This window comes from Nerophis lumbriciformis, linkage group LG05, assembly GCF_033978685.3.
Source record: "Nerophis lumbriciformis linkage group LG05, RoL_Nlum_v2.1, whole genome shotgun sequence".
NCBI lineage: Eukaryota > Metazoa > Chordata > Actinopteri > Syngnathiformes > Syngnathidae > Nerophis > Nerophis lumbriciformis.
In genome coordinates this window covers 56,375,862-56,392,234 of record NC_084552.2, presented here as the reverse complement: position 1 = coordinate 56,392,234, position 16,373 = coordinate 56,375,862, and the positions used below count along the sequence as shown (strand labels likewise).

General features: G+C 41.2%; 1 protein-coding gene across 3 annotated transcripts in view; it reads right to left on the bottom strand.

Annotated features, from left to right (window-relative positions):
• Positions 1 to 16,373, bottom strand: part of gramd4a (GRAM domain containing 4a) — a 105,515-nt gene that overhangs the window by 58,327 nt on the left and 30,815 nt on the right. For all 3 annotated transcript variants that reach the window (XM_061959767.1, XM_061959768.2, XM_061959770.2), the window contains one exon: positions 12,870 to 12,990. In XM_061959767.1, coding sequence (XP_061815751.1) covers positions 12,870 to 12,990 — 121 coding nt within the window. The remainder of the gene's footprint in view (positions 1 to 12,869; positions 12,991 to 16,373) is intronic.

The window sequence follows — 16,373 nt, the reverse complement described above, 5'->3', positions numbered from 1 at the left end:
TTAGAGATAAATGTGCTGACTATCATTCACAATCTTTATGTAAAACATGAAGACATGTCTTCCTTTTTTTATGCATTTTAAGTCATAAATAAATAAAAACATAAAAAGTCCGCCAACAACGTAGTCGATGGAGGCTCTCTATTTTGCCCACAAAAACCTCTAAATAACCATACAAAACTCGCCAGCAATACTCTATGTAAATATCGTGACCTGAATATTAACCAAATATTAGCGATATTGTTATTATAAGTGCTAACGCAGACAAACTATTTTTAGCGGAGGATTGATAACACACAGCTCAGTAGTTTACTGTTAGCTGGCCGCGTCTCGGCTCGTCAAAGTTATTCTAGATTACAAATCATGCCTCTCATCTGGATATTAGGAGGATTTAGGCATAAATATAGAAATTGTTCATCCTTGACAATCAATGTATACCCGGAGATGGAGACAAACACACACACACAACCCAAGATAGTGTCTGCAGGGAGACTTTTTTCCTGTTAACCTTTTGTGTGCATCATGATTAATTCTTCATATAAATGGGAAGATATGGACAGGATGTCGTTGTGGCTTGTGCAGCCCTTTGAGACACCATTTAGGGCTATATAAATAAACATTGATTGATTGATTGACATCCAATCAGTCGTCATTGAAGTAAGAGCAGACATTGTACAGTAAGCTATCATTTTATTATGGTTGTAGTTTGTATTTCTTGTTCAGCACTTAGCAGTACGGCTACATTATGTTTAGTGTTTAATTAAAGCTGGATCTCTTTAGCAGAGCTTCTAAAACATGTAGCTCAGCCTCCTTATATCCAGGATCAAAAATATAAGGTTCTGGATCATAATTTTGCCAAAGTAATCGTTATTGTCTCTCACAGGGATTTTATTTATTGCCCAGGCCTAGTAGACAGCTTTAGTATACAGTATCTTCTAAAAGGACAATTCTATAAATGGAACCTGGATATACAGGTAAAAGCCAGTAAATTAGAATATTTTGAAAAACTTGATTTATTTCAGTAATTGCATTCAAAAGGTGTAACTTGTACATTATATTTATTCATTGCACACAGACTGATGCATTCAAATGTTTATTTCATTTAATTTTGATGATTTGAAGTGGCAACAAATGAAAATCCAAAATTCCGTGTGTCACAAAATTAGAATATTGTGTAAGGCTAATACAAAAAAGGGATTTTTAGAAATGTTGGCCAACTGAAAAGTATGAAAATGAAAAATATGAGCATGTACAATACTCAATACTTGGTTGGAGCTCCTTTTGCCTCAATTACTGCGTTAATGCGGCGTGGCATGGAGTCAATGAGTTTCTGGCACTGCTCAGGTGTTATGAGAGCCCAGGTTGCTCTGATAGTGGCCTTCAACTCTTCTGCGTTTTTGGGTCTGGCATTCTGCATCTTCCTTTTCACAATACCCCACAGATTTTCTATGGGGCTAAGGTCAGGGGAGTTGGCGGGCCAATTTAGAACAGAAATACCATGGTCCGTAAACCAGGCACGGGTAGATTTTGCGCTGTGTGCAGGCGCCAAGTCCTGTTGGAACTTGAAATCTCCATCTCCATAGAGCAGGTCAGCAGCAGGAAGCATGAAGTGCTCTAAAACTTGCTGGTAGACGGCTGCGTTGACCCTGGATCTCAGGAAACAGAGTGGACCGACACCAGCTGGACTGCTGCTGAGTGGTCCAAAGTCATGTTTTCTGACGAAAGCAAATTTTGCATTTCTTTTGGAAATCGAGGTCCCAGAGTCTGGAGGAAGACAGGAGAGGCACAGGATCCACGTTGCCTGAAGTCTAGTGTAAAGTTTCCACCATCAGTGATGGTTTGGGGTGCCATGTCAGCTGCTGGTGTCGGTCCACTCTGTTTCCTGAGATCCAGGGTCAACGCAGCAGTCTACCAGCAAGTTTTAGAGCACTTCATGCTTCCTGCTGCTGACCTGCTCTATGGAGATGGAGATTTCAAGTTCCAACAGGACTTGGCGCCTGCACACAGCGCAAAATCTACCCGTGCCTGGTTTACGGACCATGGTATTTCTGTTCTAAATTGGCCCGCCAACTCCCCTGACCTTAGCCCCATAGAAAATCTGTGGGGTATTGTGAAAAGGAAGATGCAGAATGCCAGACCCAAAAACGCAGAAGAGTTGAAGGCCACTATCAGAGCAACCTGGGCTCTCATAACACCTGAGCAGTGCCAGAAACTCATCGACTCCATGCCACGCCGCATTAACGCAGTAATTGAGGCAAAAGGAGCTCCAACCAAGTATTGAGTATTGTACATGCTCATATTTTTCATTTTCATACTTTTCAGTTGGCCAACATTTCTAAAAATCCCTTTTTTGTATTAGCCTTAAGTAATATTCTAATTTTGTGACACACGGAATTTTGGATTTTCATTTGTTGCCACTTCAAAACATCAAAATTAAATGAAATAAACATTTGAATGCATCAGTCTGTGTGCAATGAATAAATATAATGTACAAGTTACACCTTTTGAATGCAATTACTGAAATAAATCAAGTTTTTCAAAATATTCTAATTTACTGGCTTTTACCTGTACTTCTGTGTACAGCATGTACAACATTATATATGTACTATCCCCCGGAAATGTTACAACACACAGCCATTGTTGTCTCAATAGCTGGCAACACAAGTGAATAGCAAGAAAATTGCCCCGTGTCATGGTTTGGGGGTGCACAAGTACTGCCGGCATCCGGGAGCTGCGGTTCATTGAAGGAAACATAAATTCAGATATGTATGTACTACTGTGACATTCTGGCGTTTACGTACATACTTTATGTTTCCTTGCAATAAATTCAAGGCCCACAGTTGGCTATAATACCACGTGGAAGGAACAAAACACTTCCCAACAGGAAACAACATTCAGCATAAATAGACTAAGTTCAGACCTAAACAAAGGAAGGAGAGCTGTAGGTAGTTGGACACATCCAACTATCATTCATGACAATCAGTGCTTGTAAGGGTTAGGGAGGAAACAGGAAGTACCACACACTACCCAAGGAAAACAAAGTAATCCCTGTCCACAGTGAGACATCTGGGTAAACCATGCTCAACACAACTAACAAACTGCTACTGGTCAATCACAATTTATGTCACCGCCAGGAAGGGCAAAGGTCACAGTGTCCGCACACACAGAGACCATCTGGAATGGAAACTTGGGAGTCCGGTGAAGGGGCCGAACACAATACGCGACGCTGTTTGTCTTTGCATGCAGCGTGGGTCCCGGTGGTATTTTAGGAAAGTGTGAAAAAGAAAGAGAGCGAGAGGACGCCTACACCTCTAAAACCAAAAAACATTGGTCTAAATACTGAACGTCATGCTACAATTAACATTTCAATCAATCAATCAATCAATGTTTATTTATATAGCCCTAAATCACAAGTGTCTCAAAGGGCTGCACAAGCCACAACGACATCCTCGGTACAAAGCCCACATAAGGGCAAGGAAAAACTCACCCCAGTGGGACGTCGATGTGAATGACTATGAGAAACCTTGGAGAGGGCCGCATATGTGGGTAACCCTCCCCCCCTCTAGGGGAGACCGAATGCAATGGATGTCGAGTGGGTCTGACATAATATTGTGAGAGTCCAGTCCATAGTGGATCCAACATAATAGTAAGAGTCCAGTCCATAGTGGGGCCAGCAGGACACCATCCCGAGCGGAGACGGGTCAGCAGCGCAGAGATGTTCCCAGCCGATGCACAGGCGAGCGGTCCACCCCGGGTCCCGACTCTGGACAGCCAGCACTTCATCCATGGCCACCGGACCTGTGCCCTCCCCCCCCCTCCACAAGGAAAAGGGGAGCAGAGGAGGAAAAAAAAAAAAAAAAAAAAAAAAAAAAAAGAAACGGCAGATCAACTGGTCTAAAAGGGGGGTCTATTTAAAGGCTAGAGTATACAAATGAGTTTTAAGATGGGACTTAAATGCTTCATTTGGCTTACAAATCTCATTTAGTTTTTCCTCGAAATATGCTCAACACATTGAAGAATATCACATGTTTGTAGTTATTCATATTACTCAATGTGTTTTAATGTATGACTATTTATGGTTAGGGTAAAAAACATGAAGGCATGGAAGTACCTCGGTTTTTATATGTTTCACTTTGACATTACATTTTGTCAGAAGTTTTTTCCGATTTTTGCATGCCGCCTCGGTTATTATACAACTAAATATTGCGCCGAACAAATAAATCAAATCAAATCAAATCAACTTTATTTATAGAGCACATTTAAAATTTACCACAGGGGTAGCCAAAGTGCTGTACAATGAGCAGGTTAAAAGATAAAACGAGTACCGAGCAAACACAACACAACACAAACAGAACACGATAAAAAATAAATAATTAAAATAGAATTAATAAAAACATAAAAACATAAAAACAGGATCACAGCAGGTGTATTATGGGGCGCCATTGCAGGATGGATATCACTCAGTGTTAAAAGCCATGGAATAAAAGTATGTTTTTAAGAGAGATTTAAAAACAGGAAGAGAGGAGGCTTGTCTAACACTCAGGGGTAGGTCGTTCCAGAGCTTGGGAGCAGCAACGGCGAAAGCTCTGTCACCTCTAAGCTTCAGCCTTGTGTCAGGGACCGTCAACAGCAGCTGATCGGCTGATCTTAAGGATCGGGTGGGGCAGTAAGGCTGAAGGAGGTCGGAGAGATAGGTTGGCGCGAGGTTGTTTAGACATTTAAAAACAAATAAAAGGAGTTTAAAATGTATTCGGTAACGCACAGGGAGCCAGTGAAGGGACGCTAAAATAGGGGTGATGTGCTCACGTCTGCGGGTCTGTGTTAGCAGACGAGCAGCAGAGTTCTGCACGAGCTGCAGGCGGGCGAGGGAGGCCTGGCTAATGCCAACATACAGGGCATTACAATAATCAAGACGAGTCGAGATAAAAGCGTGGATTAATTTCTCAAGATCATGTCTTGATAGAAGCGGTTTCACTTTCGCTATTTGGCGTAATTGATAAAAGCTTTTTTGAACGACGCTGCTGATTTGTTTTTCGAATTTAAAATCTGAGTCAAACTTTACCCCCAGGTTTGTGAATAAGCCTGTTTGCTCGTTCATCATTGCGCGGAAATAATTGAGTGTCAAACAAACAATTGCTGGGATGTTACTGACATCACGTCTGACTCACGTCCCGCCCAATGAATATGCGTGGTGGTCAAGCTAGCTCTGTCTTCAATGGGTAATAAGTGCTATTTAGCCTTTCTCGAAGAATAAATGCCCTGTGCTTGTGTTGTTTTCCACCAATCTTTTTTTGATAAAAGTATGGGCATGTATTCCATTGCATAGTTAGATTTTTTGACTCGTATCTGCTTTTTGCAGGAATACTTAAGCCTCTTTTGTACTCCAATAGTTTGCACGCTGGGTCCTGTACAACGGCCATCTTGGCTCAGTTGACCACCACTGGTATTCACTTCCTGGAAGAAGTCAAGTGTCGCTGACTTAGTCTTGTTTTATTAATACTCTGTGTGAGTCCAACTGTGTCTTTAAGACAAAATATGCGTGTGTTTCCCTGCTTTCAGCTTCACACCCGATGATGTCATCACTGGTTGCTAACTAACAGTTACACCTCAAGTCTCTCCTTTTTTATCGAGTAAGCCTGCAAAATAACTTGCTATGGGGCCAAAGAAATTCGCAAGTGGCAGCTCCTTTATAAGGAAGGCGAGAAACACTATCAAATTCAAGGTAGGACTTGTTGCGAAGTACAAAAGGTGACATCCACATGACTGATCTCTCACCTACTCCCTCTCAGCTCACGGCCATTTTTGTGAACATGCATTATGGCGTCACATTAGTGCCAAAAATCCGAGCGCATAAAAACTGTTATCGCGCACTGATTCTCCACTTCGTGCGCGCGCGAGACACCCTTTTGCGCGCGCGTGGAGCCTTTTTGCGCGCTGCGCGCGACGCCTTTCTGCGCGCTCTCTGTGTACTCCTGGCATCTCTCCTCGCGCTGTCATGTTTCTTTTTGGCACTTTGGGGGCGGGTATGCTTAGACGGCCCCTCCTTTCTGATTGGCTGTGAGCATTTTTCATATGACCAATCATTCTCCAGTGTAGCAACGTTGTAGCCATCTTACCTCGGACATCTAGCCTCAATCATTACATTGATGTCAATGGTACATGTACTAATTAAATTACCATAACTTGCTCGATTTTCGACCAATTTACAAACGGTTTGCCTTGTTACAAATCTTATTACATGTACATATGACATTGGATGCTGTACCTGTTGAAATTACCTCTTTCGCTTTAAAAAAAAAAATTACTTAATCGTGCAACATAGTTGTGTAGGGTCAGTGTTAGTCGGTTCTCTGATTATTTTAAACTGTTTCAGAATACATTATTAAAAGCTATTTTTAACATTTTAAAAACAAAATTCAAAGATTATTTCATTAATTTTATGGCTGAATCAAAAGAAATTCCATTAATTAGAAAACAAATGTTCAAGAAGAAGTGAAAATATAAAATAATGTTATGGTTGGATGTTATTGCTGGTGGACCAGTTCTGGCTGAAAGATGTGATTATGGTGTTTGTTGTCTTATTATTTATTTGGGTCACATTTTGTATTACCCTGTATTGTGTTTATGTGGTATGAAATAACCATCAGCGCGCGACATTTTTTTATCCACTTCTTCCTCCGTAAATCTTGATACATATTGACGATGACCCGCCCTGCTATACTTCTGATTGGCTCTGAGCATTTTTCAGCATTTTTCGCCTGACCAATCAGAAAGAAGGGGCCGTCTAAGCATACCCGCCCCCAAAGTGCCAAAAAGAAACATGACAGCGCGAGGAGAGATGCCAGGAGTACACAGAGTGCGCACAAACCGAGACGGCGCGCGCGCAGAAAGGCACCACGAGCGCGCAAAAGGGTGTCGCGCGCGCGCACGAAGTGAAGAATCAGCGCGCGATAACAGTTTTTATGCGCTCGGATTTTTGCCACTAATGTGACGCCATAATGCATTCAATAAATGGTAAAACTGATGTTAAACGTTCATTATAAAGATCGACCGATACGTTTTTTTCAGGACCCATGCCAATTATTAGTACTCAAGGAGGCCGATAACCGATATTATTTTGCAGTAAAAGTGAGCTAAACATGAATAGTATGTCAGTAAACAGCTGGACAGGGCTCTTTTTTTTTTCCAAAATTCTTTAAGCGAACGTCGGCCCATTAGTGACATAATGTTTAAGCGGCGCTAATGTAGTGGGATTTCAAAAACACCTTATTTACGTGTGTCTAAAAGGATCATCAACATGTGCATTTCAAAATATGGGAAATTTCCTGGGAAAATTGGTAAATACATGGGATTTCTCTAAATCACAATAACTCGCAATGTACTCACATTTCTGGATTTAATACATTGTAAGGGTTCCTCGCGAACATTTAAATAAAAAAATCTAGGCTCCTTCACGTAGATTATAGTTGAGACATTTTTCAAACTGGCTAACATCATTTCTTCCTGGATTATACAGAAAGTATGAGAATGTGTGAGCTGCTGCCTACTCTTCTTTACTTACATAATAAGTCTCCTATTTGTTTAAATACATTTTGATATATTTTCTGTTGTATTCATGTCCATCCATCTCTGTCACGTTGTTATTTGGTTTAATCACGGAATATGAAATTATGAATTTAATGAGCTCGCTCTCAGAGTGTTGCCGACGGAGACATGTCGAGAGACTCCATCTCTGCAGTAGCGAAACCAAAAAAACATGGCTATAAGGACATCAGGAGAGAAGGACAAAAACTGGATTACCCGGCAAAAATTGAAAGTTTTGGCAGGTAAGCAGAGGAGACGTACTGGAGGCAACCAGCAAAGCAAAGCGAGAGTAAAGTGGGCGTGGCAACTGAGCGGAGCGGGGAAGAATTCTCACAAGAACTCAAATAAATGCCCTGTCAGATATCAAAACATATGAATGATTGACAATGAGAGAACCAATATTACATTTAAAAAAAATATTGGGCTGGACAGTAGTTATTACTATCTACTATGTCTAGCATTAAAAGATTACAGTTGGTACAAAATGCGGCTGCTAGACTTTTGACAAGAACAAGAAAGTTTGATCATATTACGCCTATACTGGCTCACCTGCACTGGCTTCCTGTGCACTTAAGATGCGACTTTAAGGTTTTACTACTTACGTATAAAATACTACACGGTCTAGCTCCAGCCTATCTTGCCGATTGTATTGTACCATATGTCCCGGCAAGAAATCTGCGTTCAAAGAACTCCGGCTTATTAGTGATTCCCAGAGCCCAAAAAAAGTCTGCGGGCTGTAGAGCGTTTTCTATTCGGGCTCCAGCACTATGGAATGCCCTCCCGGTAACAGTTAGAGATGCTACCTCAGTAGAAACATTTAAGTCCCATCTCAAAACTCATTTGTATACTCTAGCCTTTGAATAGCCCCCCTTTTTTTAGACCAGTTGATCTGCCGTTTCTTTTCTTTTCTCCTCTGCTCCCCCCTATCCCTTGTGGAAGGGGAGACACACAGATCCGGTGGCCATGGATGGGGTGCTGGCTGTCCGGGGTCGGGACCCGGGGTGGACCGCTCGCCTGTATATCGGTTGGGAACATCTCTGCGCTGCTGACCCGTCTCCGCTCGGGATGGTTTCCTGCTGACCCCACTGTGGACTGGACTCTTACTGTTATGCTGGATCCACTATGGACTGTACTCTCACAATATTATGTTAGACCCACTCGACATCCATTGCATTCGGTCTCCCTAGAGGGGGGGGGGTTACCCACATATGCGGTCCTCTCCAAGGTTTCTCATAGTCATTCACATCGACGTCCCACTGGGGTGAGTTTTTCCTTGCCCTTATGTGGGCTCTGTACCGAGGATGTCGTTGTGGCTTGTGCAGCCCTTTGAGACACTTGTGATTTAGGGCTATATAAATAAACATTGATTGATTGATTGATTGATTGATTGATACTTCACTAATCATTATTCTTTTTAAAATACTAAATACTGGCTACGTATGTGTATATGTTGTATCTGCTGATGTAGTTATGTTGTAGTTGTAAAAAAAAAAAAAAAAAAAAAAAAAAAAAAAAAGGCCGACATTAATATACGTCAAAATGCTAAATATCGGCCCGGTCGATAATCGGTCCATCATTAAGAAAAATAAGACTGAAGGAAGAAGTCTAGCACCACTGGCCCTCAGTTCAATGTATATAACTCTAATCCATAAAGTACATAATAAAAACACTAGGAAAAACTATAAAACCTGGGGGTTCAGCTACCCTTCCACGATTCTTCCCCTCCTGAATGCCTCGCACTAAATGCCAAGCAGCTGCCATCTTTGCCGAAGCAGCTCTGACATTTCTGCCTCTAAGGCGGCTGAAGATTTACCTGAGTGTTTTGTCATATCTCTGACAATCCGTGATGAACAAAAAGCATGGGCAGGGAATGCAGGGGATTGGCAGAGAACAGCAGGAAGCGCTCTTTTTATAGGCAGGAAGAGAAGACACACAAGGAGGGCGGGGGGGGAAGCTCACGGCATCTTGACAGCAGGATAATAAATCTGGCTCTTTTAGGTCCAGCAGAGACAAGGAGGGTGCGTAGCCTGCAGGTATTCTCTCTTTCACACACTGCCCGTCTTTCTCTCTTCCTCTAATAGAAACGATGCCATGAAAAGAGAGCAGTGGGCGGGGCGTGGGGGTTTAGAAACGTCAAAGTCCATTACACGGCGATACGACACTGTCAACGTGCTCGTGTGGTGCAACAGTATTCCTGATTGGATTTTGGCTTTGTCGTTCAAGGAAAACTATTTCAAAGAACATTTTAACTTAATGATGCAATTTTGTTCAGACACATTGCAATCAGGGAAATTGCATCTCTGTTGCCATGGCAACTTCGCATCACCAACTTTGCACATAATATTGGTGAACCACCCAGTCCAGCTTAATGTAGTGCTAACACACTAAGATTGTCCCATTCTAAAGTAGTGTATGATGTTATTGTTTATGTTAGCATCTAGTGTGTAGCTATCTACATTGCTATTGCTGTCTATTTGTGTTTGTCACAGTGGCTTTAAAGTACTTTATTTACCAAGATATAAGACAAAAGCTTCTTTCTCGAAGCCCTGTTAGTCAAACAGCAACTGGAAGAATGGAGGCATTGCCGGAATGACATCATTGTCAAATTTGCATAATTGGCCGTGACCCTAGAATGTACCGTATTTTCCGGACTATAGAGCGCACCGATATATAAGCCGCACCCACTAAATTTTAGGGGGAAAAAAATATTTTCCATATATTAGCTGCACAAATATACTGTTTGTTGAGAAATTAGTTATTTATACAGAAGTATTTTGTCAATGTTTATTTACATACCTTAATTGTTTCCAAATGGTGCCTGTAACACAGCAGTAAAACGGCTGATCAAACAAAACAGAAGTCATCGTCATGGACCCACTCGCTGCGGAAGCTAGCTCTCCAATCAGCTAAACAGACTCAATAAACCCACAGTGACGTCTTGGTGAATTTACTGAGGAATTTGTGAAACTGAAAAAATACAAAAAGAATGCCATTGAAGGTTAATAATACTAACACTCGAAAAGTGTGTTAGCATAATAGCTAATGCTAACGACGCTCAGTGGATTATATTACGATAGCACATAAATATGCATGAAAACACTCCTACAGACATCACACATGGGACGGTTTAGTAAGTATGAACAGTTTTAGTTATATTATAAAATCTACAACGTTGCTTGGAGTGATAAATGAACGGCACTTCTACTTTCGGTTGATAGCACTAAATAGAAGAACACTGCAGTATCTGCAGTGAGCGAACTCGTCCAAAAAATGGCGCCATAGCACAAACAATAACACACCTTTTCAGTGTATTTGCTTTTATTAATTTTTTTTATAACTATTGGCATTATGGCCGTCGGCAAAGAAAAATCAAAAAATTAGTCACACCGTTTTATAAGCCGCAGTGGTCAAAGTGTAGGAAAAAAGTAGCGGCTTACTGTCCAGAACTTACGCTAATTGTGATGTACGCTGTAGGAGAGAAAATCAATGTCAAGGGAAACAAAAAGTGAGTAAAAAAACAGAAAAACAAAAATCTGTTTGGAACTCAAACTTAACTCACTTTTGTTGTTTTATTAATGTCACAAACAGCCCACAGCAGTACTCAGTGCTCGTTGAGAACAGCGATACATCCTTTCATGTCAGGGACACCAAAAAAATCTCATCACAAGATTTGATCTCTCCCTGTCTACTGCTTTCTCTTCAGCCCTTTGCCGATGTTAATGTGGGTGGGTACGCTTGTTAAAGTTAAGGATTTCTCTGATTTCTGATCATTTGTGAGGGCACCAATATAACTTCTGTGTGTGTGTGCACATGTTGGCAGAGAAGGGCATGCAGCACAGTTCAGCTTATCAACAAACGTTGATCCATCCCCTCCTAGTTATGTTTGTTTGATATACAGTACTACATAGCAGTGTTTTTCAACCTTTTTTGAGCCAAGGCACATTTTTTGCGTTGAAAAAATGCGGAGGCACACCACCAGCAGAAATCATTAAAAAACAAAACGCAGTTGACAGTAAAAAGTTGTCACAATTGTTGGGTATGACTTTAAACCGTAACAGACCATGCATCACTAGAGCTCTTGTCTCAAAGTACCGGTAGGTCTACTGTCACGAACTGTCCCTGTGACTTAAATTTTGAGTTTTTTGGTGTTTTCCTGTGTGTAGTGTTTTAGTTCTTGTCTTGCGCTCCTATTTTGGAGGCTATATCTCTTTATTTGGTATTTTCCTGTTGCAGTCTCATGTCTTCCTTTGAGCGATATTTCCCGCATCTACTTTGTTTTAGCAATCAAGAATATTTCAGTTGTTTTTTTTTCCTTCTTTGTGGGGTCATTGTTGATTGTCATGTCATGTTCTGATGTACATTGTGGACGCCGTATTTGCTCCACAGTAAGTCTTTGCTGTAGTCCAGCATTCTGTTTTTGTATACTTTGCAGCCAGTTCAGTTTTAGTTTCGTTCTGCATAGCCTTCCCTAAGCTTCAATGCCTTTTCTTAAGGGCACTCAACTTTTGTTTATTTTTGGTTTAAGCATTAGATACCTTTTTACCTGCACTCTGCCTCCCTCTGTTTCTGACATCTAAAAAGCAATTAGCTACCGGCTGCCACCTACTGATATGGAAGAGTATTACATGGTTACTCTGCCGAGCTGTAGACAGCACCGACACTCAACAACAACACATCATTTGCAGACTATAAATACTGGTTTGCAAAAAATATTTTAATAGGTTATATTAGATAATCTCCCACGGCACACCATAAGTGAAGTGAAGTGAATTATATTTACATAGCGCTTTTTCTCTAGTGACTCAAAGCGCTTTACATAGTGAAACCCAATATCTATGTTACATTTAAACCAGTGTGGGTGGCACTGGGAGCAGGTGGGTAAAGTGTCTTGCCCAAGGACACAACGGCAGTGACTAGGATGGCGGGAGCGGGGATCAAACCTGCAACCCTCAAGTTGCTGGCACGGCCACTCTACCAACCGAGCTATACCGCCCATAATGTATTTCACGGTACACTAGTGTGCCGCGGCACAGTGGTTGAAAAACCCTGCTATAGGAAGCCATTATTCATATTTACATTGTTTCTTATGGAGAAATGTGCTTCACTATACAAACTTTTTGATTTAGGCACCCTATTCAAGAGCCAATTAAGTTCGTAAATTGAGGTTCCACAAAACCACAACAGTGTTTTGGGATGAAAATCATATTACTTAATGCATTTGAATTTAACAATGATGTACATATGGAATAAAGGCTCAACTACCAACAAATGTGTGTCTATATACTTACGTAGAAAGTGTTTCTCCAGCAAGGCAATTTCCAAGTGACCTTTGACTTCATTGAGCCGGTCTGACTCTGACCTCTGGAAGTCCTGGATCGCCGCTGCCATGATGGGAGACCCTGAACCAGCCTGTGTGCACAGACAAGGGAAAAAATGCTTAAATAGTACACAACAAATGCTTTTAACAAATATGGCGGCATCCGTCACTTTGTTGAGTGCACGGGGAGTATCCTTTGATTACAAAAACTCTAGCAGGGATGGCTCACATGCTTCAACACACACTACGCATGACTCACACCCACGTTTCCTCTTTCCTGGTTTCGGTCCAGCTGGAGCGGGACAGGAGGAGAATCCCCCTCTCCGTCTGACTACAGTGATGACTCGCGCCACTTGCAGAGGGATTTAAACCCAGACAGACACACAGCTGGCAACAACGGGCGATGACGACGGCGGTATGAGGTGAGGAACGAGAGACACAGGGCGGGGAAAAGGTGGGAATGAAAATAAAGCAGAAAAGATGTTCACGCTCTGCTCGACTGGGGTCCTTTAAGAGCCACACACACACACACGCACACACACGCAAAAACACTGCAGTGGCTTCTCCCCGCCAACAACCAGCCCAGACTGAGCGAGAGACAGGCAATGACCTGACACAGAGATATAACTAATGAAAAAAAATAAACACACACACACACACACACACACACACACACACACACACACACACACGAAATAACTGAAAACATGTTTTATATTCTAGTTTCTTCAAAATAACCATCATTTACTCTGATTACTGCTTTGCACACTCTTGGCATTCTCTTGATGAGCTTCATAAGGTAGTCACCTGAAATCGTTTTCCCCTCACAGGTGTGCTTGAAGCTCATCGAGAGAATGCCAAGAGTGTGCAAAGCCGTAATCAGAGTAGGACTGCAACTAACGATTAATTTGATAATCGATTAATCTGTCGATTATTACTTCGATTAATCGATTAATAATCGGATAAAGGAGACAAACTACATTTCAATCCTTTCCAGTATTTTATTGGGGGGAAAACAGCATACTGGCACCATACTTATTTTGATTATTGTTTCTCAGCTGTTTGTACATGTTGCAGTTTATAAATAAAGGTTTATTAACAAAAAAATAATAATAAAAAAATAAAAAAATAAAAAATGCCTCTGCGCATAGCATAGATCCAACGAATCGATGACTAAATTAATCGCCAACTATTTTTATAATTGATTTTAATCCATTAGTTGTTGCAGCCCTAAATCAGAGTAAAGGGTCGTTATTTTGAAACTAGAATATAAAACATGTTTTCAGTTATTTCACCTTTTTTTGTTAAGTACAATAACTAAATGTGTTCATTCATACTTTTGAGGCCTTCAGTGACAATCTACAATGTAAATAGCCATGAAAATAAAGAAAACGCATTGAATGAGGAGGTGTGTCCAAACTTTTGGCCTGTACTGTGTATATATTTATATATATATATATATATACACACACACACACACACACACTGTATAGACATATACACACACACAGAGAGACTTTATATATATATATATATATATATATATATATATATATATATATACACACACACACACACACACACACACACACACACACACACACACACACACACACACACACACACACACACACACACACACACACACACACACACACACACACACACACACACACATAGTACATATATAATATATATACCCACATATACACACAAATGGAGCGGGACATCACATCACATTATCTTTGTCCACCACATGGACAAAGATAAGACTTTCTGGAGGAAAGTTCTGTGGTCAGATGAAACAAAAAATTAGCTGTTTGGCCACAATACCCAGCAATATGTTTGGATGAGAAAGGGTGAGGCCTTTAATCCCAGGAACACTACACCTACTGTCAAGCATGGTGGTGGTAGTATTATGCTCTGGGCCTGTTTGCTGCCAATGGAACTGGTGCTTTACAGAGAGTAAATGGGACAATGAAAAAGGAGGATTACCTCCAAATTCTTCAGGACAACCAAAAATCATCAGCTCGGAGGTTGGGTCTTGGGCGCAGTTGGGCGTTCCAACAGGACAATAACCCCAAACACATGTCAAATGTGGTAAAGGAATGGCTAAATCAGGCTAGAATTAAGGTTTTAGAATGGCCTTCCCAAAGTCCTGACTTAAACGTGTGGACAATGCTGAAGAAACAAGTCCATGTCACACAACCAACAAATTTAGGTGAACTGTACCAATTTTGTCAAGAGGAGTGGTCAAAAATTCAACCAGAAGCTTGCCAGAAGCTTGTTGATGGCTACCAAAAGCGCCTTATTGCAGTGAAACTTGCCAAGGCACATGTAACCAAATAGTAACATTGCTGTATGTATACTTTTGACCCAGCAGATTTGCTCACATTTTCAGTAGACCCATAATAAATTCATAAAAGAACCAAACTTCATGAATGTTTTTTTGTCATGAGCACAATGTGCTCCAATCACTCTATCACAAAAAAATAAGAGTTGTAGAAATTATTGGAAACTCATGACATTATGTTCTTTACAAGTGTATGTAAACTTTTGACCACAACTGTATATACAGTTAAAAGCCAGTAAATTAGAATATTTTGAAAAACTTGATTTATTTCAGTAATTGCATTCAAAAGGTGTAACTTGTACATTATATTTATTCATTGCACACAGACTGATGCATTCAAATGTTTATTTCATTTAATTTTGATGATTTGAAGTGGCAACAAATGAAAATCCAAAATTCCGTGTGTCACAAAATTAGATTATTACTTAAGGCTAATACAAAAAGGGATTTTTACAAATGTTGGCCAACTGAAAAGTATGAAAATGAAAAATATGAGCATGTACAATACTCAATACTTGGTTGGAGCTCCTTTTGCCTCAATTACTGCGTTAATGCGGCGTGGCATGGAGTCGATGAGTTTCTGGCACTGCTCAGGTGTTATGAGAGCCCATGTTGCTCTGATAGTGGCCTTCAACTCTTCTGCGTTTTTGGGTCTGGCATTCTGCATCTTCCTTTTCACAATACCCCACAGATTTTCTATGAGGCTAAGGTCAGGGGAGTTGGCGGGCTAATTTAGAACAGAAATACCATGGTCCGTAAACCAGGCACGGGTAGATTTTGCGCTGTGTGCAGGCGCCAAGTCCTGTTGGAACTTGAAATCTCCATCTCCATAGAGCAGGTCAGCAGCAGGAAGCATGAAGTGCTCTAAAACTTGCTGGTAGACGGCTGCGTTGACCCTGGATCTCAGGAAACAGAGTGGACCGACACCAGCAGATGACATGGCACCCCAAACCATCACTGATGGTGGAAACTTTACACTAGACTTCAGGCAACGTGGATCCTGTGCCTCTCCTGTCTTCCTCCAGACTCTGGGACCTCGATTTCCAAAGGAAATGCAAAATTTGCATGGTTGGGTGATGGTTTGGGGTGCCATGTCATCTGCTGGTGTCGGTCCACTCGGTT